The following is a 25,244-nucleotide window of genomic DNA, read 5'->3' as shown; positions in this document are numbered from 1 at the left end:
GCTCAACATCACTATTCATCAGGGAAATGTATATCAAAACCACCATGAGATATTACCTCATACCAGTCAGAATGGCTAATATCAAAAAGAGAGGAAGTAATGTGTTGGTGAGGATGTGGAGAAAACACATGCAGTGTTGGTGGGAATGGAGGTATAGCCACTATGGAAAACAGTATAAGAGGGTCTTCAAAAAGCTTTTAAAAAAAAAAAGAAGTATCATTTGATCCAGTAATTCAATTAATGGGTATTTACCCAAGGAAAACAAAAATACTCGAAAAGATGTATACACCCTTACGTTTATTGCAGCATTATTTACAATAACCAAGGTATGGAAGCAACCTAAGGATCCATCATTAGATGAATGGATAATGAAGAAGTGGATCTACAATGGAATATTACTTAGCTATGAAAAAGAATGAAGTTTTGCTCTTAACAACATGGATGGACCTAGAGGATATTATGCTAAGTTAGATAAGTCGGACAGAGAAAGATAAATACCATATGACTTTACTTAGCAGGAACAAAACAAATGAACAAATAGCAAAGAGAAGCAGACTCATACATATAGGACAAACTAGTGGTTGTCAGAGAGAAGAGGGTGGCAAGGCAGGCAAACTAAGTGAGGGGGATAAAGAGGTACAAACTTCAGTTATAAAATAAATAAGTTACACGGATGTGAAAGTACAGCATAAGGAATATAATCAATAATATTGTGATAACTTTTTGTGGTGACAGATAGTGACTATACTTATCGTGTTGAGCGTTTCGTAATGTATGTAATTGTTGAATCCCTATGTTGCATGCCTGAAACGAATATTCTATGTCAAGTATACTTCAGTGGAAAAATAAATAAAAGTTTTGTGTGTGGTGTTAAAGCCTGAAGATGATCCTCGGCTACAGCATGGTTGTGACAGTAGTTTTGACCTCAAAACACCTTCAGGCCGTCTTGGTCTATCTTTTGTTTTTTGTACTCTTTTGTTCCTCAGGAGGAACCTCAAGTTATTATAGATAGAATACAGACTTATTTTTCTAACTCTGAGAAGTACTGTTCTCTGTCTCTGGAGTGATAGGTGTGACCTGGTAGGTAGGCATTTCTAAAATTCCCAGATTTCTCTTCTACCTGTACTTTCCATGCCAGCTACAACGTATAGGGGTAGATGATTCTCTGGTTGGAGTTTTGCAGGCATTCCAGGAACATCAGGAGTCTCAACATTTTGTTCTTCCAATATAATGTTGGAATCCATTCCCCTCAGACCTTGTGACATCTTGGCTTTTAATAGTGCTTTGCAAATTTTCCTAGGTTCTGGATGTTTCCTTCTTACCTCAGACATCCTCCTTTAATTCTAATGTTGCTACATTAGATGGGGGGTGGGTGGGAGGAGAGCCTCACATAGGACAGCCTAGGATGCCCAGTCTTATTTCCTTTGGTCTCTTGGCCACTGGACATTTAAGGTCCAGAGCCTGGAATCTGGTACTTCCTGGTGTACTGGAATGAATTTCTAAGTGTGTCACAAATACCCCAGTGCTGTAGCTGTTCTTTTTTCCTCCCTTTAACAGTTGAGGGATCTTGGGGCCCAGAGAAGTTGATTAACTTCTCCATCTATTGCAAAGATGAGAAGATGGCAGAGGCTAGATGTGACTGGGGACTCAGCATCCCCAGGGATATTGGCAATGTCTAGCTAGAGCCTTCATAGCTTCTATGGCAGGAATTCCAAGTAGGTAACTGCTAGGAATGCTTTCGCTTTGCCCTGTAACATCAAATTCCTGAGACCGTACAGGGGGGCAGCCTACAAGGTGTGTGTGTGCGCGCAGGTGTATGTGTGGACACACACTTGTACGTGTTTTTCTAGCTTTGAATGGGATGAATATAAGAAATATTTTGCTTTCCTCTTTGATCCTAGTTAGAGGAGACGTTGGCATGGTACTGGAGTTCAAGTTCTCTTTATAATTAACAATTGCTATTCAGCTGGGGCCAACTGATGTCATGTAGAAACGTGCACTCAGTTTTTTCAAAATAATCTAGAAATCCATTTTTTAAAAATGTGATATCCTCAAGTTTTAAATCTTGGAAAAAAATTCTTTTAGTATTGTTTTGTAGACACAGTTTGGCCTAAAAAACATCTCTAAACCTCCCGTGGTGAAACCTCTGGTTTCAGCATGAAACATAAAACTCTTTGCTTTGTTCTTTCCCTTACTTGCCATGAGTGCATATAATTCCTTTAGAAATGTCAGCGCCTAGGTTCTTCACTGAAAACAAATGATACTCTATAAATAGGTACAGAATAGAAAGAAACTCAGAAAAAGTGGCTAAGAGAACTTTTTTTTTTTTAAGGTAATACTGAATCTCAGAGGAATGAAAGACTAGAACTAATTATAGTGGTGTTCAGTCAGATCTTAATTTCAATAAAATTGCTTTTGTGACTTTTGTCTTTGGGTTTTATGAGGAATTGCAAATTATATTCTTACAAAGAGCTATAGATGGCAAAAATCTATCTTTAAGTTCTTATGACCTTTTTTATGATTTGAGAAAATGTTTGTTTTTGAAGATGGAGGGGTGCCATCTAATGGTGGTTCAAGAAATCTTTGTTTAGACACAGGATCCTTATATTTAAAAGGAGCAAAATGGCAATGTGTCTTACTTCTCCTTGACAAGAGATATCTTTAACACACTCAAATTTGGAATTTCTGTGCACACATCTTGACTGACTTTATTGCTTCTGAATTCACCTCAAAGGATTTAGCGTCGTGAGTCCTTCATTTTGTGCTTTGCCAAAGTGGGATACAGAGAGCAGAGCTGAAATCTGTAATCTTCTAGAGCCCCAAATACTCCAGAGTTGAAGCTTCTGCACATTGTTCTTCCTGTTTTCTTGGTGAGCATTTGTAATTCAAATATGAGCAGCTTGAATGGCTTTTGTGATCTGGTTGGTGACTCAAGCAAATGGGACTGTATGATCTCATGGGAAACGTCAAGCTTAAACATTTGGAAATATGATAGAAATCAGAAGTGCACATACATTATTTAAAAGATTTTATGTCTCAAGCATTTACTTACCTCATTATGTTTATTAACATGTTGCTTTTCTTGGAAGTTTTGGTTCAAATCTAGTTTGTGGAACTAGAGTTGTATGCATGTACCAGAGTGATTTGTTCTATCATGGTTAGTCTTCTGAAAAAAAAGAAAAGAAAAAGAAAGAAAAAAGAAAAAAGAGAGATCGTGTTAAAGCACACTTTGCAAAAGTTGGTAAACATGACTCTCATAAAAATATAGGATGAGCACATGTTAAAGATATTATTCAACCCATTATTGAGGAAACCAAGAGAGTGTTAATACTGCTTCAAAGAGCTTTGAGGAACTAAGTACGTATAAGAAAATTAATAAAGGAATGTTGAGATAAGATTCCTAGGTTAGTTTTAAAACTGGTTATTGTCCTCCAAGCAAAAAAACTGTGATCTCTGGATTATCCGTTTCAGTGGACAAAAATTATTTGCATCTTTACTGCATGAAAATTTCCAAATTTACATGTAACTTCACTAAGTCTGAAATCTTTTATCTATAGTAAAGAATTGTCGAGTTGAACAAAGTGCATTTCTTTAAATCTTGAATAGGTCTGTGCCCTGTCTGATATTGAAATTACATGCCACATGCTTTTTTGTTTTTATATTCAAGTTTTGGATACTTTTTCTTAAAAATTATCAATATTGTTGAGCCTCACCTCTGTACCCATGCTAGGTGTTGAGAATGCAAAAGGTATCCAAGACGGGCGAGGTCATTGTCCTGAAGGTGCCTTTCTTCTAAAGGGAGAGACAGAATAAGTGCAAATTGTGATTAAGTGCAATGAAAGAAACAAAAAGCTGAGAGGAGGGTATCAGAGGACAAATGTCTTTACACACAGAGGATAGAAAGGTCACTCTGAGAAGATGACATTTAAGCAAAAACATAAGAGATGAGAAAGGGTCATGGGAAAGGTGGGAGGGAAGAGAGTCCTAGACCTGAGGAGCAACCAGCTATGGCTGAGAAGTGAGAAAGGGCTTGACTCGTCCAAGGATCTGGAACACCACCAGTGTGGCTGTGAGTGAAGGGGAGAGCAGTACTTGGTAGAATAGATAGGGTCTGTTTATACTGGGTCTTGTAGTCCATGGTAAGGAATCTGCACTTTAAGTGCAGTTAGGAGCCTTTAAAGATTTTTCTTATAAAAGTTTACTATGGAAAATTTTAAAAATACACAAAAGTAGAAGAAATAATATAGTGAATCTCTATGAACCCATCACCCAGTTTGGAACTAGATCCTAGATATTTTGGCTTCCAGTGCATGATTAATACAAAAGTAGGTGAAAGAGAAAAAAAAAATTAACTAGTTGAAAATATGAAGGTGATGAAAATAATCTGTTGGAAGCAGTTAATGGCAGATGCCAAAATATTATGTTAGAGCCATGACAGGATTTAAAATGATACTTGAATATTTAAGAAAATTGGAGAATACAGGAACTTTAGATGTACACTTTTAATATTGGGTCTTCCTAAACCATCTAAAACTTTATAGTGAAGTGCTTTTTTTAAAAAGTTGCACAAACCCACAAGGATAGAAGAGGAGAGGAGACAATAGCAATGTGGTTTTTGAGCCAGAAGGCAGACAGATGAGTAATAATTGGCTTAGCAGACTGACAGCAGCTTTACAATATAAGCTAGCAGGCCGAGGAATAGCTAAATTTGCACAGAATTCTCAAAAAATTATAGGGAGTGGTAGTACCAAGTACCTCGGTAACTATGGGGGTGGGGTGGATAAACAACTAGATGGGATAAAAGCTGCCCCAGGAATAGCTGGATTCCTAGAATTAGCATCTGTTCTATACTGTTGCTGACCCCTCCTCCCTGCAGCTCTACTGTCTGTTCTCTGGAAACTGTTAAACATGGTTTCTTGATTGGGGATCTGAAGCATATTTGAAGGGCGAAGAACCCTAAAGAAAACAGGAGATTAGATGACCATGTGATTACTGATTGCTGAAGCTCCAGTCACTTTCCTGCCCTTGGTCCCTGAAGTCTTCATAGCTCTATCTGTATTTTGTAGATAGTAGAATGGAAAATTCTTCTTTGGGGAACCTGATCAACCTGAGAATAAAATCTTTTCTAAAGGTACTAAAATTGAGACTTTCTATTAAAGGTTTACTCATTTTCCCCAATGTTGACAAGCTACATTCTCTCACGTATGCTCAAAACTTAAAATTTTCATTTTGTTCTCTGGTTCTTAATCATATTCAGATAAACAGATCCATATATTCAGCACATTCAGTCATCCTTTTTTAGTCTCTTACTTTTAAGCATATGCAGATAATCAAGAATTACAGATGTTTGAAGAAATCTTATATAGAAGATAGATCCCAGATTAAATAACAAAGCAACTTAGAGGTAACAGAGACTATAAAGAGAAAACTTAAAAAAAATAGTACTTTCTGAGAGATAAAAGAATGGATTTGATAAATGGAAAAAGAACAGGGTACTATAAATTCTTGGAAATTGAAAGCACAATAGCATACATTAAAAAAAATCAGTAGGAGAATTGAAATTGAATGATGAATTAAATTCTCAGGGCAAAGATCAAAGATTTGGAAATTAGAGAGAATAAAGGATAAGAAAATGAGAGGGTCAATCCCAGAATACCAAGATCAAATAATAAGTGTTTTAGGAGTTGTAGGATGAACAACAAAACAAAACAAAACAGTGAAAATGGAAGGGGGAGAAATCATTGTAAAATAAAAATTTCCAGATCTGAAAATTGGGTGTCAGACTGAAGGGGGCTGACTGAGTGCTCAGACAAATGAACAAAAATAAGCCCATTCCAAGGAAAAGTCCTGTGAAATTTTATAACACTGTGGACAAAGAGAAGAACCTTCCAGAGGGAGGACGGTGCAAATAAACACATACAATATTTCATAATCAAAATGATTTTGGATTTCTTAGCAGCAGCACTGGAAGTTTGAAAATAATGGAACAGGGCTTTCAAAATAATGAAAATTATTTTCACCTAAAATTCTATACCCAATGAAAGTGTTGTTAAGTGGAAGATTAATACACAGTAATTCCTAACATACAAGGTTTAAAAGGTTTATGTCTACACACCCTTTCTTAGGAAGTTACTGGAGGATGTTCTCCATCAAAACAAGGGAATAAACCAAGTAAACCAAGAAAGAAGAAAATGTGGAATCAGCAAACAGATCAAAGGGAAAGAATCAGAAGGAATCCCAGGATGATTCTTGTGTTCTATGTGTAGAGGTCAAGAAGTCCTGATGAATGTAGGCTTGACACCGTGTGGTCTAGGAAAGTGCAAGTTGCTTTCCCTAGAGGGTGATTTGACGGGTGTAGTGAAAGTCCGTGAACACAGTCATTTCATTGATGAGATCTACAACGGTGATGGATTGTAGTTGAGATAATTATATGTGTTTCCATCATGAATGTCAACATCAAACCGTCTTATCTATTTCTCTATCAACCACCATCTTGAGAAAATGTGCTTATTCCTACAGTCTGTATGCAGAAGAAAACAAAATCTGTCAGGAATTTTGTCCTAGAGATGTACATCTTAATATATGCATAGATTCTCTCTTGTGAGAGACAGATGAAGTTGATAATTGTAATTGACTCTGGGTGGGAGAAGCATATGGCTGGTGGGGGCTAGTGTGAGGGAGACTTACTTTTTAATATTGTGCCAGCATATATATTTTAGTTAAAGATGAATAAAATAAAACATATTTCTTAAAAATTTAAAATAAATTAAGCAACAAAGGTAGTAAACTTTATGTAAAGTCAAATAACTATAAGAGACTACCCCCTTTTTAATCTAAAAATATCTAGCTTTTCCTCTATTTGTATCACCAGCTTACTTTTTATTGAAAGTTGCAAATTTAAATTCTGTTTTGGTATGGAAGAAGGAAAATATCAATTTTTTGTAGTACTCACCCAAATATAAATAACACAGGTTAAAAATTCTTAGAGGCTGAATAATTTATGATATGAGTGATGAAACTTCTCTTGTTCTGTAGGAGTAACTCTATAGCTTTAGAATGGCCATTAGTAAATGTAATAGAACTGAAGTAATTCTAAACTAGAAAACCTTTTCTCCATTAGGATCATATTTTCAGTATCAGTTACCTGGTGGTCACACCGTGGGAAGATGCTTGCTTGACAAGGCAACAACTGAAACAAAGGTCAATGTATCCCTTCAATTCTGCACTAATAATGTTTGTCATTTCACCATGTCCAGTCACTCATAGGGGTTGTAGTTGTTTATTCTGAAACTTAAAAAGACAGTTAACTTTTATCTTCTATTTATTTATTTATTTATTTATTTATTTATTTATTGGGGGGGAGGGAGGAGCAGAGGAAGAGAGAGAGAATCTTTTTTTTTTTTTTTAAAAAGATTATTTATTTATTTGACAGAGACAGAGTCAGCCAGCGAGAGAGGGAACACAAGCAGGGGGAGTGGGAGAGGAAGAAGCAGGCCCATAGCAGAGGAGCCCGATGTGGGGCTCGATCCCACAACGTCGAGTTCACGCCCTGAGCCGGAGGCAGACGCTTAACTGCTGTGCCACCCAGGCGCCCCAGAGAGAGAGAATCTTAAGCAAGCTCCACCCCAAGCTCAGAGGCCAAGGTGGGGCTCCATCTCACAACCCCGAGATCTCGGCCTGAGCCAAAAATCAAGAGTCAGAGGCTTAACCCACCAAGTCACCCAGGCACCCCAACAGAGTTAACTTTCAAAGTGACCAAAGGTTTTGTGTGAAAGCTAATTACTGCAAAATCAGCAAAATCAATTCTTTATATATGTTTTTCTTTTTTTTTTTTTTTAAAGATTTTATTTATTTATTCGACAGAGATAGAGACAGCCAGCGAGAGAGGGAACACAAGCAGGGGGAGTGGGAGAGGAAGAAGCAGGCTCATGGCAGAAGAGCCTGATGTGGGGCTCGATCCCAGATTGCCGGGATCACGCCCTGAGCCGAAGGCAGACGCTCAACCGCTGTGCCACCCAGGCGCCCCTATATATGTTTTTCTTTATAATGTCATCTGTTGGGTGCTGATTCTCCTTAAATTTATTCTATTCCTTATTGTATTCTGTACCTACAGAATTATTGAAACTTAAAATAGAAGGCTATTTCCATTTACTCAGGATATACTATACTTGCTATCTTTCCTAAGGTACCTAGTAATGAGAGGTGAGATAGAAGGAAGATAAGCAGGATTTAGAATTTTGCGGTTAGTATGACATATTGTGTTGGAGAGTATTATTTTATAAATGATGTTTAATATGTTGTGTGCTAAGTAACCCAAGTGGAAAATAAAGTTAGTGAATACCAGTAGGTTTTCCAAAGAGAAAGAAGAGCTAGGCATTCAGGAAAAAAGCAAGAGAAAGGAATTAATGCCATTTAAAGAAGGATAATATTGGGGTTCCTTGTGACAATCAGAATGCATCAACTTTCCTAGAACACGGAGTCAATGTGGTTTACTTTTGCCCCACTTTGTTTTATTGTGAAGACATCTTTGGTTTGTCTGCATGTCCTAAATTTAGTCATTGTCAGTTTTGAGGTGGAAGGGGAAAATATTATAGATGCTGGTAATAATTGCATGGGAACAGGACAGATAGCTAGTGTGATGTTCTTTCACAAAAGTTTAGAAAGACCAAGACTGTTGAATGTTGGAGTGGAGGAGGAGGAATCTTCCACATGGTATATACTGACATGGGTTCATAGTGTCACAGATTGGAGATTAACGGATAAATATTGATGTTGAAAGTGACAGAAAATCAGCCTAAGCTGGCTGTCGAAAAAAATATAATTTATTGCCTCAGTAACTGAAAAGGCCATGGTAAAGCTGGATTCAGGAAGCTGAGCTTGATTATGAAGACTTGGCTCCTCTCCACCTCTTGGCTCTGTCTCTGGCTGTTTTGGCTTCATTTCCAGGCTTTGGAGGAAACTGTCCCCAATCAAAATGATCCCAAATTCAGCAGTAGAGGGAATCTGCATCTTTATGCTGAAGCAGGAATCTCAGAATTGTCCTTTTGGCTTGGGTTGGGCTGATCTGAATCATTTGCCCGCTGCCATAAGTATCATGGAGCCAAGAACCATATCTTATGGATGTTTATATCCTCAGTGATGAGCCCTGGGTGCTGCACAGTGTATAGGAGCAGGTGCTCGCTATAGAAATGTCATACCACGTTTTAATCTGCTCTTCTGAAAACAACCAATTTGCATTGTAGGAACTGTTCTGATATGTTCCTGATTTTAATTTTGAAATATTTTTTTGTAGAATTAGATGACTTGTCTAGGCCGAATGTGATTACCGGAATCTAAAAACCGAACACTTCATGCCTGTATGTTATCAGGACTCTGTCAAAACTTCACAGTAACATTTAGGAAATAAGCAAGAAAGTAACAGAAATCTCATATTGTCTTAACATGATAAGAAATCTATTCAGAGATAAGAGATCCATTGGCAGGAACAGCTTTCATTTCCTGTGAATCATCCTGAGCAAGGTGTGAGGAGAACATGGATGATAGTTGAAAAGGAGAAGATTTGAATATTGGAACACATGACACTGCAGAGCAGAGGAGTGCCTTAATAATGCTAAAGTTATTCTTCTAGAGTTGTGACAGAATATGAATTAGACATCTGTAAATACATGTTGTTTGGAATTCACTTTACAGAGAAGTTTAAAATAGGTGGTCTGATGGGTCATGTAAAACTTTTCTTAAATCTAGTAAGAGAAAAGTGACCTGAAATAGATATAAGACTTACATGTTGTGTCAGTTGCTGATACCTAGTCTTCTGAGTTTAATAAAGGGAGTTCCAAAGACTAGATTTTTAGTATGAGGTAGGAAAACGTACCTAGTTACTCTAAAAAAGTAACTTCAGCATTTGTGTAATTATGCCTGTCTTCTAATGGGAACTTCTCTTTCAAAGCTTTTTCTTCATCTTTTAGTTTCTATTGAATGCCAACTTTGCCTCAACAACTTTTCTTGCAAGTTGAAAAGATGAAAGCAGGGGAGATTCAATTATCAATGATGTCACAGAGTTTGAGGCATTTCCAATCATGCTTGTTTGTTCATTTCACATAATCTCAAAATTCACTGATGTGCACCAATTTAAAATGAATTTACTGACTTAGCCACAAGATCTTGGAACTCTAATTGCCTGGGAAACTGCAAGAATGCACCATTTGAGCTCATTGGTCCTGACATTAAAAGATGCTATTAAATATTTAAAGTAGAGAGAGAACTGTAATTTCTGTTAAATAAATGTAATGTTTATTAGAATAATAACATGCAGACTTTTAGGAGACATGTAATTATACAGCTTTATGGTAGTTTTGGTTATCGTGCATGAGTTTAAAATATTTGAATGTTTGGAAACAGGTAGCATAAACAATCTATCAAATTTTTCAAGATGGAGACATGTGATTTGTAGGAATAGAATGTAAGAGGCAATATAGTGTGGTTATGGGATAGAGTTTGCAAGTGAACTGCTGGGTTCAATCCTGCCTGGTCATTTGCTTAGCTAAGTAGCACCGCATGTGTTAACTACTCTGTGCTTCAGTTTCCTCAGCTATAAATGGGATTAACGCTACTAGTACCTTCTTCACAGGCATGTTGTGAAGATTAAATGTGTTATTATTATATAAAGTGTCTACAACAACAGTACATAAGCATTAGTTCTGATTACTTTGTATAGGTCTTTGCAGTTTTTCTTCAGGATATATGGAATCTTAGAATATAATATAGTAACATATAGAAAAAATATATAAGGAAGTCTGCAGTAAGTTCAACCATATTGCATTGAAAAATTCAGTAATTAACTCAAAGCTGCAGATGTGGCCTATTGCACGCCCACTCCAGAACACTCTCCTCACACTCTTCCTCACCCTCTAGGACAGCCTATGTCAAAGTGTATCTCAAGGATCAGTTACATTAGAATCAACAGGGCTGCCTGTTGAATGCAGATTCCTGGGCCTCAACCTAAATTCCCTGGATCAGAAATTTTGAGTGTGTGAGTTAGCATTTTTAACAAGCATTTGAGTTGATTCTGATGCAGAACGAATTTTGAGAACTTATTTCCCCAGCCATTCATGATTCCCCCTTGTCATGCTATAAATCACTTTCACTCTTTCTCACTTAGAACTTCAGGTGTCTTCTTATTTCTCTCAGCTCAAAGTTCAGTCATATCTCCTGATCAAGGAATCTTTTCTTTCAAAATCACAATAGACCAAAGTTGATCTTTTTCTTACACATCCACAGCCAAGCTCACTGCCTCCTCACCCCTCCATTCTGTATTCTCTTTCTCATTCCTAGTTCATTTCTTTCCCACTATTTGTCATAAGTGAGGTGTGAAATCATTCTGGCTTTAGAATTCCACAGAAGATCTTCAGTTGTCTTTGGTGGCCCCAGAGCTGCTCCTAATCTCCTGCCTCACCCAGGCTTTGCCTTTTTCCTTCCCTTTCTCTCATTTTTAAAAATTAACTTTCTTTTGGTTAAAGATTCTGCCTTAGAAGTTAGGGAAGAGTGAGCTGTTTTATTTCTTCTCCCAAGTGCCTTACCCCCATGGCAGGTGAAAATTCTTAGAGAGAAGGCACAGGTGTACAGAATGCCTTAGTCCTCCAGAATCTCTGTCCCTGTTGGCCTGTGTCTCCTTCTTGGACTCCATCTGACCTCTGCATCCCTGTCTGTGGATTTTGCAGCCATAAATATGTGAGACATCGTTAAGCAATCTCAGATTGCATTGTTTGCATATACTTGACTGAGAAAGTTACATTTAAACTAAAATATATCAAGAACTTGTGTGTTTGGTGGTTTCTATATACAAAGGCATGTGTAGCCATGTGAAAATACCACATACGTGAAAGTTTTATTACTTCTTGACCAAGGTAAAGATTAATAGGAGGCATTTTGGCTCATAGAGTGCATAATGCAACTCTCCTTTAAAACACATGAACTTGTTATGTTCGTGTGACTGATCACATAATCCATTGGAATCTTAATGATCCGTGAGATCAATTGTTCACATTTTTAGAGGTACATCTACATTACAAAACAACAGTGCTTTCAAGAGGCCACTGCACTGTTGTGCTTTTGAAAACAGTTGAATCACACAGTGCTGAAAGCAGGAACACTATTGATGATTCATAAACACACACATTCTAGTAAGAAAAAAACAATAGAACTTATGGAAAAGAAGGAAGTACACACTTTGTCACATGTTTGTCTAGTTGCTTATTTTTATAGCAACATAGACATTTTCTAAGAAATATTACTATTTTAGCTAGTAAAATAGAAATTTAAGTCTTGGAAATTTATGTTGAAAGCATTAGCATTTCTTGCAACAACTAAAAAATTAAAAAGCATTAGCATTTCCTTGCAATAACTAAAACATTTTTTAAAAAACATTCTTAAATAAGAAATTTTAGGAAAAGGTAGACACAACCAAGAAATCAATATATAATAAAGTTTTAGCTTCAACTGCTTTTATTTACCACTTCTAAGAGTTTGCTCATATTTGTGTGATCAACAAATAAAAAGACAAAGATGCCCCATTAAGATTATTGATCCATTTGATAATTTTTTAGTTTAAGCTTCCATTTTACAGTTTAATTGGGGGGGGGATATAGGCTTTAATTCCATTTCCAAGGTACTGTTTATGTTTTTCTTAGAATAAATTTTAGGGTCAAAAAATTTTAAAACCCTAATTTAATAAATAAGTTTAACGCTACTAATAACTCTTATCTTAATATATAAGTTAAAGAACAAAGAGTAGTTATGAATTGTAAAACAGAACCACGGAAGAGATTATGACTTTTAACTTGTTTCTTTAAGCATGTGTTTAAGTTGGATGCTTAATATTTGATATATTTATGTCTCAGTTGCTTACTGTCTAGCTCTTCACTCTGTGTTCATATCTATAGGCAACACAGTCTGATGAAAATAGATATGTTTTGTGAACAAAGTTTTTTTTTTTTTTTCTTATAGGGATGCCCTCTGCGTCTTTACTAGTAAATCTCCTCACAGCTTTATTCATCCCTTTTGTGTTTGGAGAAACAGAAATAAGGTTTGCCGGACAAACAAAATTTGTAGTTAATGAAACAAGTACAACAGTTATTCGTCTTGTCATCGAAAGAATAGGAGAGCCGGCAAATGTCACTGCAATTGTATCGGTAAGAAATGATGTAACTGTATTCTTACTGAAATAGCTGATATGAAATTTCTTAGTTTCAGTGACAAGAATTTTTTTTAACTGTTTGAAATTCTGAGTAGTTTCATTATGATAAATGACTTGCCGTTAGACTATTCCATTCATATTTCCTATAGAGTTTATACAGTGCTCAAGGTAGCATATGCACTTGACAATAATAGTATTGTAAAGGTATAGACTGATTATTTTAAAATGTTCATATATGTATTTTATTTTATTTTTTATTTTATTTTAATTTTTTAAAGATTTTATTTATTTATTCGACAGAATAGAGACAGCCAGCGAGAGAGGGAACACAAGCAGGGGGAGTGGGAGAGGAAGAAGCAGGCTCCTAGCGGAGGAGCCTGATGTGGGGCTCGATCCCATAACGCTGGGATCACGCCCTGAGCCGAAGGCAGACACTTAACCGCTGTGCTACCCAGGCGCCCCTAAAATGTTCATATATGTATTTAAAAACAAATAAGAACCAAAGACATCAATAAATATTTCTAGCTAAATGAAAATTTTACTTTGAGTAATTTAGATTCAAGTTATCTCTGCTCAGATATTTATTTTAGGTGGCTTAGGGAAAATACATAAGATATTTAAAAGCAGAAAAATGGCAAATTAAAAATGAATTTTGTCAGAGAGCTTGGGAGAAATGAAGGACATTAACTTAAGTAGAAGTTAGGCAGGATTTGTGAAACTATCAAGCTCTCTTGCACACAGTTTAGTTATTGGGTGGATTATGTGTGCATATATTTGTGTCTGTGTTTAACCAGAAAGTAAGGTCGTATGACCACTAAAGATACCGCTCTATTTGAGACCCAAAGTACTTGAAATTTTTTTTCAAAAACAAGTTTGAAGCAGGAGGTTAAAATACCACATTGTGAAACATTATAAAAAGAGATAAAGAAGGACAACCTACGAAATAAACCCGGTTTTGTAATTTTGTGCATTGCTTTGAGTTTTTAATTTATTATGTGTGAATATATTTACTGAATTCATTTGAACTTGAATATACATTATACTTGGTGATCTTTTATGCATAATTCCGATTGTATCATAGGGATGTTTTGGGATTGCCCTGTCATTTTCACGGCTTCTCTCGATGGTGGCATCATAATTTCTCAATCATTTTCCTCCTATTTTTCATTGAAGTTGCTTCCAATTTTTGCTGCTGTAAATGCTGTTTTGATGAAAATGTTTACATATGTACCAATTGTTACATATTTTGGGTTAAGTGGTTTTTTGGGTGGGATTACTGTGTTTTTCTATTTGTTTCAGTGGCTCTTGATAGTTAATGCTTTCTAAAAGACTGTGCCACTTTTTATGTTTAGGAGTACAAGTTTTTCAATACCCTTAACAACTTAATTGGATATCTCAAGTATTTAAACTTTATTTTTATAAAAGAAAACTAAAAATTGACTCTAATTTTCCTATAGATATTCTTCATTTTTTATTTGTACTAAATCATAGTTTTTTCCAGTAGCTAAGTTGTTCATTTTGAGTTTTTTGGCAAAAGAAATCTCATTTAGCTTTGCACAAAAAGTTGCTCCTTTATAATTTCATAATTACTCCTCCCTTGAAAATCTTATTAGCAATGCTGATGTTACAGAATGAAGTCTTAAAAAGTTAAGGAAAGATTTACGATGACTAATAATATGGAATGCTAAGGGAATTGGGTCTTTATTGGAGTTGTGGGGGAGAATATAAATAAAACTTCAGTTGAAAGTTTTGGAAAAAGCATTTCTTTGAAACCCATAGGGTAAATAATCGATTTTCCTGATACATTTTGGCAGGCTATTTCCACCTCTTCTTTGGGAGAGTTTTAGCTACAATTTGTTTTCTTGTCAGGTTAGCTGTTAACCACTTCAGATTAATCAAGAGGCAGAGAAAAAATATTCACATCCTTAATTTCCTATATAATTATTACTTTTCTGTGTAATGATTCCTTTGCTTTCCAAAGCATAAATAAATGTTTTTTGTTTAGAATCATTTTTAATAATGTTTTTGAAGGTGATTTTTCTTGGTTGTTAAATATTGTTTTGTTTTTGTATGTCCTGTCTATAAACATCAGTGTGAGTTGATGATTCCTGTTTTTTCTGTTGATTGCTCCCGTTAGTGTCAGTTTTGCTTGTCCTAACACTGTTATAAGAACTATCTATATTTTGCATTTGATAGCTGTATGGAGATGACACCGGTGACTTTTTTGACACATATGCTGCAGCATTTATACCTGTTGGAGAAACAAATCGGACAGTGTACATAGCAGTATGTGATGATGACTTACCAGAGCCTGATGAAACTTTTATTTTTCACTTAACATTGCAGGTAAGTCCTTCTTGCCCCTGCCACCCACCTTAATTCAGAGAAACCTTACAGTGCTTAAAAATCTGTTTCTCTAGACACAAGCCCATCTAGAGACTGAAAATGGTTTTCATAGAACTCAGAACTGACAACCTTTTTGGCAATTTCACGGTCTGGTTATTATTCCTCAGACAATCTTGTTTAGAAGATTCTACATAGTTTTTGGACCCATTTAGCTTATTTAGGAATTGCCATGACAGATGCTCAAGAAAACCTGTCTTCCATTTGGCCCTTTTCTCTTTTATCCCTCCCCTGCTACCAGATGCACAAAGAATGACCGAGACTCCTGAGTTCAAAGGAGAGGGATACAAAAAGCAGGCATGGAAGTGGGAGGTCCCTGTGCTTTAGAATAATTTTTGGACTGCCCCTGGGAAAAATGCTTGAATAGCCTAAGGTTTAATTGTCCTTTATGGCTTGATCTGTTAGGTTGAGGTAATGACTGCTAACACTGTTCTGGTTAATTTTTCTGCGGGGCATTGAGAATTTTTTTTAGAATGATTAGGTCAGTATGAGTAAAATCTTTATGAAAATGATACTTGAAATAGTCCTGTTTTGCTTTTGAATATTACTTTTTTGCATATTCCTTTATGCTGCTGTTGAATATCAGTAGAAATGTAGAAAACTCTTCCCTTATTGAGTAAAAAGATGTTTTAATATTTTATCTTTAGTTTGGTTCTATGATTTATAGAATAAATAATTCTTAAGCTTCAGCACCTTCTATAGTGTAAGAAAAAAATCATATTTGAATAGAATTTCATACTGCTTACTTAATTCCCTTTTATATTAGTAATGACATTAGCATAATTATAATATAGCACTACTAGCCAGTGATTACTTAATATAATGATTTATGTTTTAATAGCCAGTGATTAATGGTTTTTTAAACTTTTAAAGCAGTTTTTATTTGGGACTTCTTTACCATGTTGACTTAGTTTAAATATATTTTCTTAATCTGCATTAAAACCGTACTTGTATTTTTATTCATATTCTGAACAATTATATAAAGACAGAAACTCTATTAAAATGATTCTCTGTTCCTCTTATTTTTAATTTTATTAACTTATTCTTTGGCTTTTATTTTAGAAACCTTCAGCAAATGTGAAACTTGGATGGCCAAGGACTGTGACTGTGACAATATTATCAAATGACAACGCCTTTGGAATAATTTCATTTAATATGGTATGGTTGCAATTTGATTAATCTTGTAGTTGCTAGATAATGGTTATTAAATTTTTTTTTGTTATTTTTCATGATGTTACCTGGTATCATCCTGCCATTTGATATTTAAATAAAATTCACTCGAGCTGCATCCATGTCCCACATTTTGTAGACTGTTCATTTGTTCTACCTAAGATTTCTTCAGCTTGAGGAGGCCTATTCGTGATCATGGCCATCTCTTGTCCTAATCTCCTGCTGATCATTCCACCTGACTCATTCATTACCTCCTTTGATGGTCTCTAGCTTGGATGTTGTCTTAGTCTGGTTCCGTCTGCTGTAACAGAATTCTGTAGACTGGTGTCTTAAAAACAACAGAAATGTATTTCTCACAGTTCTGGAGGCTGAGAAGTCAAAGATCAAGGTGCTGACAGAACCCGTGTCCGGCAAGGCCGGCTTCCTGGATGTGTTCTTGTGCTTTCATAGGGCAGGAGCGGCAAAGGAGCTGTCTGGGGTCTCTCTGATAAGGGCACTAATCCCATTCACGAGAGCTTTTGCCTTCTGACCTAATCACCTCCGAAAGGCCCCACCTCTAAGGATTTGAACATGACTTTGGGTTGAGGGGGGAGCGGCACAAACATTCAGTCTGTAGCAGATGTTGTAGTCCAGTTCCTTTTGCTTGATTTCCTCAGTTGCCACTTAAAGAGAATATTGTTTGTCAGCCTTCTCTGAAAGTTGGGAGATGAGAAAAACTTATTATAGTAAACTCAAAATTGACTAGAATGAAGACATTATAGTTCTTAAAAATTCTGTAGTCAATCCCTACCCTGAAATTTTCCTACTTATTAATATTTCTTAAAGATTAAAACTCTTCATCATCCCCATCAGTTTTGCTCAGGAGTTCATTTTTTTTTTTCTCCCAGATCACCGAATTCCTGTGTCCCTGGCCAGTCCTATGTTCAGAGAGTTTTATTTTTAGAAACAAATGCACAAGACAGGTTCCCCCACCTTGAAAGAAATTGTTTTCAGCTCTTAAAACAAAATTTATCTTGGATACAATTGGATTTTGCCACTAAGTTTTAGACTACAATAACCTTCCTGATACTGAGTCTTTTTGAATCATGTTACTAATTATCATTGCTAAAAGATGATGTGATACTCCCCAACTTTTTATTTATTTTCCAATTTAGATCGCTGCTACAATTGGTGCACTGTATGTCATTTTCTTACCCTAAATTATCTCTGAAACAAGGCAGGCTATAGATAAATATGATCTTTTAATTGCAGTATCTTTATTAAAAAAGATGTGGATAATGTCAATATAGTAGACACTTTGTGACCTCCATTATATTATCATTTATAAAATTAATTAAATTAATCAGTCATTTCTATTTAAATGATAGGGAATTACTAGTTAATTATGAAGCAGGCTCTCTTAATTGCTTAATTTTTCTCCTTACTGTCTTTCTTCTATATTCACGCCCAATTTATCATTCCTAACCTCATACTGACTTGTTTAAATCTTCCTTCCTTCCTTCCTTCCTTCCTTCCTTCCTTCCTTCCTTCCTTCCTTCCTTCCTTCCTTCCTTCCTTCCTTCCCGTGCTACCTCTTAGCCTCTGGGAATGAATTCTGGTCTCTAGCATTGGTCCCAGGTCCCTGACTGTTGTGGTTGCAGTGCTTCCAGGCAGCCCCTGACTGGACACCTGCCCCATGTGGTTAAAATAAAACAGTTAACTGTTGAGCTCACAGTAGTTGCTAAATAGGCTGGCTTCGGTTCCTGGCCTGGATAATGATTATGTTGATGATAAAGATAACAATGATGATGTTTGATGTCCTTGGGACAGGCATTCTGATCCCCGTTTATGGATAGGGACATTGAGGCTTGGGGTCACCAGGAGAGATGGGCACTGCAGCCCTAGCTAGCATGCACCTGGCTGCTTCCCTCTTCCTCCTCTTCTAGGCCTGGTTTCAGGCAGCCAAACCAGCATGTTTCAGCATTTGAAGCCCTGGCTTCTTTCCCTCAGTGATCATGTCCTGAAAATCATTAGCGATTCTCTGCTTTTCATTGGCAGGCTGGTCAATGAGGAGGACATAGTGGGTGGGAGCAAGGCCTGTTGGTGGTGCTCCCAGTGGGTGGTCCCAATGAGCTGCTCTGGGGTGGAGACACAACTTGGTTTTGTGACATCCTGGGTCCCTGTGAACATTTGAGTTTCTCATCTTTCAACTAGATAACCTTTTAAGACCCCTCAGCAGAATAGCTGGTTGATGGTAGAATCAGGACAAGAACTTGCATCTTTGGCCTGACTAGTTTTATGTTCCCTTTACACTATTATTTTTAACCTTTCAAGCATTTTTATTAGCTACAGCTAATTAATGCTAGGATGTACCACATTCTTAGGATACCATGTGGATTAATTTTTCTCTGTAGTTTAGTATTTCTAAGGTAACAGTTTGCACCACCTCTACTTCTGGTTGATGAGTGCCTGATTGTCTTTGCTGTTCCCAATAGCCTTTTTCAATCACAGTGAGGGAGCCCAGGGGCAGAAATGAATCTGTACCTCTTACTCTCATCAGAGAAAAAGGAACTTATGGAATGGTTACTGTGACTTTTGAGGTAAGTTTACTCTGAAATTACTTTAAATGGTAACGCTTCAGAGTTCATATCAGGTGGCTATAACTTAAAAAATCAAGGTCCTTTGTATAATAAGCATGACCCTTAATAAAAATGAAATAGAAGTAAATATTTTATTATCTGAGAATTTCATAGTTAATAAAAAATGTTTTTCTTGCTGCTTGCATGTACTGTGGTACCATGAAACACAATGTATCTTTTTATATACAGGGGTGGTAATAATAAACCATAAAATAAAATAATAATAATGTTAATTCTATAAAATAAATCAAAGCTTTATGAATAAATTTTAAACATGCCCGTGGGTTACTTAGGCTTATGTAACATTATTTGGTATCCGGTCTTCCCCCATTTACATTCCCCATTTAAAAAAATGGATGCATTAAGAGCAGTCGCGCTCCACCATGGAGGTCCATAGGTGTCTCAGCATCTGACATGAATAAGATAGGTTGTGGGCGAGGCACATTTCTTAGGGTGCTAGTTGTCACCCTTCCATTTGATTACTTACCGACTGTATGCACACCAGTGTGTCACCATATTGCTATTTTATGAGATACATATTCAAATCTTCAACTAATTTTTGTTTTATAATATCTAGAACATGTTCATATGCTGTTTTCAAATATTAGAGCATTAATTTCTATCTTACCAGTTTCTATCTTAATTATTAATAGCAATATCAATAAAATGGATAATTGGATTTATATAACATAATTCTGAAGCATAGGAGAGTTCTTCTTGTGCTCATGGAGACCTACATTGTATGATGGTTATGTTAATTGCATAAAAAAATAAAATGGCATAAGAGAATAATGCATGAAAAACATGGTAACACTAATTAAATATGCAGTGGTCTTGCAAGTTCTACACAAGAAGCCTTAGGGATTTGTTTCATGGACTTATATGTGTTTAGGTAGTATATTTTTGAAAATGTATCTAATAACAAATGTGGAAAAAATTGGGAAAAAAATTGGCTGTGGAAAGGATAAGGCAAAATTGCAAATTTTGAATGTTACTTTCTGGATGTCTGAAGTTACTTTCTTGTCTTGAGACTTTGTTTTGTTGAAATAATTATAGCTAACATTTGCTGATCACTTAATGTTGCCTTTTACTGTTATAAGTGCTTTACACCGATTCTGACTGCATATAAAAACCAGCGTCTCCTCCCAGAACTTGGTCTCCCTTGTGCCCTTCTTAATTTCTTCTCCATAATACTTATGATCATCTGAAAAATACACATTTATTTATCATTTTTACCTTTCATTAAATGTAAGGTCCTTATGGGTAGGGAGTTTGCTTGTTCACTGCTATACCCTTAGCATGTAAAAGAGATCAGGCACAGAGTACTTAATAAGTACTTTTCAAAAGGAGTGATCTTATTATGTCTTCACATCTAGCCTGTGAAGTGGATATTATTATGCCTATTTTAAAGATGAGGAAAGTGCTTCTCAGGGTTGTTTGTTTATTAAATTTTTAAAAAGATTTTATATATTTATATGTCAGAGAGAGAGCACAAGCATGGGGAATGGCAGGCAGAGGCAGAGGGAGAAGCAGGCTCCCCACTGAGCAAGGATCCCAATGCAGGACTCGATTCCAGGACCCTGGGATCATGACCTGAGCCAAAGGCATACGGAACCCCAGGCGTCCCTTGGATTTGTTTAACATCTTGCCCAACGTTATACAGTCAGTGGTGGTACTGCCGTTTGATTCTGTTACTTAAGAGAATTTACCAATTTTGAATACCTTCCTCTCAAGAAGATATATGTTTTTTCCTCAGGTTTAATATAATGGCTGAGAAAAAAAGAGAAAGCTCTTAGAAACCATGTAGTTTAATGTGATTATAGTCAAGATCTATAACTATCTTATAGGCCTTGACTATTGAGTAGGAGGACAGACTTACGTACAGTTTTTTGTAATTCTTCTCTCAGAACATTTTTTAAGTGAATTGCAGATTTTTCTCAGTTAAAATCACAGTAATAACTTTCTTACTCTTGTGAAATATTTTGTGTGTGTTCATGGCTCTCTGTGTTTCTTTGCAGGTAGAGGGTGGCCCAAATCCACCTGAGGAAGATTTGAGCCCAGTTAAAGGAAATATCACCTTCCCCCCTGGCAGAGCAACAGTAGTTTATAACTTGACAGTACTTGATGATGAGGTGAGAGAACGTTAAATGCTTCAATGGACAGGGACTCTGCCTGTCGTACAGACATGTTGGAGATCATTATGTCAAGCATTCAATTGTGTTCAGTACTTGAAATTATTCAAGAACATAGTCCTATGTAAGGTTAGTGTATTGTACTAACTAGTTAGCATATACTTTAGCTGTAAAGAGCCATTTTGGAATATATCTGATTAATATTTATCTAATTTATTTCACATAAAATGGTGTATCTAAAAGCTGATGAGGGGCGCCTGGGTGGCACAGCGGTTAAGCGTCTGCCTTCGGCTCAGGGCGTGATCCCGGCGTTATGGGATCGAGCCCCACATCAGGCTCCTCCGCTAGGAGCCTGCTTCTTCCTCTCCCACTCCCCCTGCTTGTGTTCCCTCTCTCGCTGGCTGTCTCTGTCTCTGTCAAATAAATAAATAAAATCTTAAAAAAAAAAAAAAGCTGATGAGCCCAAATATAACCGGCAACTACACATAGTACAAAAACTTAAGCATTTTGTAAACCTGATGATTGATTTTTGTTAGTGATTTCTGTTTTGAGCAGGTATAGTACTACCTACCCAGCATAAGTATTTTACTATGAAAGCAAAGAAAATTCTACTGTAATTGATATTCTTTTGTTTGGATGTTTTACATGTTCACAATCATAGGAAGGCTTTAGTTATTTCTATGTGTCACGTTGAAGTTAACAAGGATTGAGATATAGGACACAGCTGACTTAACTAAGAAGGGGATGGATTTGAACAAAAATGTGCAAGGGTATTTCTTGTGATCTAAGTGAGAGAAAACATAACTTTTAATGAAATAATCTTAATATTGTCAGAAAAAAAGAGAGAAAAAAAATACCTGGGAATTTTTAACCATCCCTTGACCTTGCTACAAAAATATCATGAAATCAAATCACAACAAATCCCAAGAGAAGAAAAACAAATGATTTAGAAAACATTATTAGAAATTGTTTCTCTTGAAAAAATAAAATATTAGGTAGCGTCGATAACTCTAGTTCATCTGGTTCTCTAAGCTAATAAAAGCCTTTTGTTTTTATATCCTTGAAAAGGCTATAATTTGGGACAATGATTAATTATACATTTTAACTAGAAACTTAAAAGATCATCATCTGAGGATCTAATGTACAGCATTGTGCCTGCAGTTAATAATACAGTATTGTATACTTGAAAGTTGCTGAGAGTAGAACATAAGTGTTTGGTCACTCACACAAAAAGAATCAACTGTGTGAGGGGATGATTTTGTTAATTCTCTGGATCTCAGCAGTTATTCCAAAATGTATATGTACATCAAACCATCACGTGTACATTTAAAATATATTACAATTATATTTGTCAATTATTCCTAAGTAAAATTGGGCAATAAAAAGATCATCAATCAAATCACAGCATTTTTTAGATACATAGCCTTACCTTTTATATTGCTGTTGATAGAGGTAAAAAGATTTATTTTTTCCCTTTCATTCATAAAACAGAATTTATTTAAACAGCATAGTGAAGATTATCCCTAGGATTTCTGTGCAGTTGCAAAATAAAAAATTTTTTTTTTTCACTTTAACAATGTCAGCATTTGTCTGATAGTGACTCTTATAGCTTGTTCTCCAGAGGCATGATGTGTATTTTGGAAATCATATGATTGGTATATGTTTACCTCTCGAATTAGAAATCATTTAGAGAAAAGCAAGAATAATTCACATGTTGGAAACTAACAATTTGCATGTGATGTTTAATGTAGTTTTCCAGATTCTTAGATATTATATATCTTATCTGTTTATATATCTATAAAATATTATTTTTAGATATTCTTATATATTATTAGATTACTATCATGCTACTTCTGACTCTACCAATTTGATAAAATTAGTAAAATTTTATGCCCAGTTTTACTGTCAAATCATTAGTGTTATCTAAAGATTGATCAAGGTTGAAAGACATTATACCTATACTTTAATACCTGTCCATACCATTGCTTTGTGAACTTTTACTTCCCTATTTAAAATATATTATGTACTTCGGAAAATATTTTAATATTAAAATATTTATTATTAAACAAGCCTCTCTACTCCCTTCAGTTAAATTTTTTTTTGTTTCTTTGTACTGAAACATGGCAACTTTGTATACTTTGGTTTCTTTGCAGATGTTTTGGCTATTGATATTTTTGCTACTGTTTATATTTATTTGACAGGTACCAGAGAATGATGAAATATTTTTGATTCAACTGAAAAGTGTAGAAGGAGGAGCTGAGATCAACACCTCTAGGAGCTCAGTTGAGATAATCATTAAGAAAAATGATAGTCCCGTGAGATTCATTCAGAATGTTTATTTGGTCCCAGAGGAAGACCACATACTCCTAATTCCAGTGGTTCGTGGAAAAGATGACAATGGGCATCTGATTGGATCTGATGAATATGAAGTTTCAATCAGTTATGTTATTATAACTGGGAATTCAACAGCACATGCCCAGCAAAATTTAGACTTCATCGATCTTCAGGCAACCCCAACTATTGTTTTTCCACCTTTTATTCATGAATCACATCTAAAATTTCAGATAGTTGATGACACCATTCCAGAGATTGCGGAATCATTTCATGTTGTATTACTAAAAGATACCTTGCAGGGAGATGCTGTGCTATTAGGCCCTTCTATTGTGCAAATCACCATTAAGCCAAACGACAAACCTTATGGAGTCCTGTCATTCAACAGTATCTTGTTTGAAAGGATAGTTGTAATTGATGAAGATACAACATCAAGGTATGGTTTATCTTAAACCTGTTACTACAATTATTTCAGTATATTATTCTGTGTTTTAGTATTTGTGCTATTGGACATAGTGTCGAACTGTGTCATGTCTTCCACCATGGTTTCACTGTTTTCTTTCTTATTTTTAGAGTGATTTAAATATGTAAGGGAATTCACATTATGATAGGTTCCCAGGACACATCTACATATCTACCCCTTCATATTATAAACAGGCATTCATTCTCTGTGATATGGATTCTGCTTTTACCAAAATCTGATAGCCGGTTTGACATTGAAAAAATTTCAGCTAAGGGAAACACAGTATAATATGTGACCATATATATTTCTTTTAAAATTCTAGATTTGAAGAAGTTACAGTGGTTAGAAATGGTGGCACCCACGGGAATATTTCTGTGAACTGGGAATTGACACGGAATAGCAGTGATCCCACACCAGTAACAGCAGATATCAGACCAAGTTCTGGAGTTCTCTATTTTGCACAAGGGCAGATGTTGGCATCAATTCCTCTTACTATTGTTAATGATGATCTTCCAGAAGAGGCAGAAGCTTATCTACTTCGGATTCTGCCTCATACAGTACGAGGAGGTGCAGAAGTGAGCGAACCAGCAGAGGTAGTTCAGTTGTTATGCTTTACTTGTGTGAATATTTCCGTGTTACAAAAGAGCCAAAGAATTTGATCACACAAATCACTTTTATGTCTTGTTGGATGCAACAGGAAGAGCACTGCTTTTAGAAATGATGTATGTTTCCGTTGCTCAAGATTGTCTGTTCTGTAAATAAAAAATTTACTCTTCAAAAAAATTCCACAAACAATAAATTAGGAAAGTTGCCAAATGTATTTTTGATTCATCTTTTACTCTGTCACATATAAAAAGTGATCATCTTTAGACATGATATATAAATAAATATTAAAAATCAGACTAGCCTAGAAAATTAGCAGTTCGGTGTTCTCA

At 35.7% G+C, this 25,244-nt stretch overlaps 1 protein-coding gene across 1 annotated transcript in view; it reads left to right on the top strand.

The window, feature by feature from the left end:
* The first annotated feature begins 13,003 nt into the window (after nucleotides 1-13,003).
* The window catches only part of ADGRV1 (adhesion G protein-coupled receptor V1), a 471,428-nt gene continuing 459,187 nt past the window's right edge, over nucleotides 13,004-25,244 (top strand). Inside the window, exons 1-7 of the mRNA XM_008700836.2 lie at nucleotides 13,004-13,187; nucleotides 15,389-15,538; nucleotides 16,658-16,753; nucleotides 19,240-19,344; nucleotides 21,402-21,515; nucleotides 23,717-24,282; nucleotides 24,632-24,902. Of these exons, the coding sequence (XP_008699058.2) occupies nucleotides 13,005-13,187; nucleotides 15,389-15,538; nucleotides 16,658-16,753; nucleotides 19,240-19,344; nucleotides 21,402-21,515; nucleotides 23,717-24,282; nucleotides 24,632-24,902 (1,485 nt within the window). The 5' untranslated portion in view covers nucleotide 13,004. The remainder of the gene's footprint in view (nucleotides 13,188-15,388; nucleotides 15,539-16,657; nucleotides 16,754-19,239; nucleotides 19,345-21,401; nucleotides 21,516-23,716; nucleotides 24,283-24,631; nucleotides 24,903-25,244) is intronic.

This window comes from Ursus maritimus, unplaced genomic scaffold (genome assembly GCF_017311325.1).
Source record: "Ursus maritimus isolate PB19 unplaced genomic scaffold, ASM1731132v1 scaffold_5, whole genome shotgun sequence".
Lineage (NCBI taxonomy): Eukaryota > Metazoa > Chordata > Mammalia > Carnivora > Ursidae > Ursus > Ursus maritimus.
The sequence above is the reverse complement of the archived record's forward strand: the minus strand, read 5'-3'. Positions and strand labels throughout refer to the sequence as shown.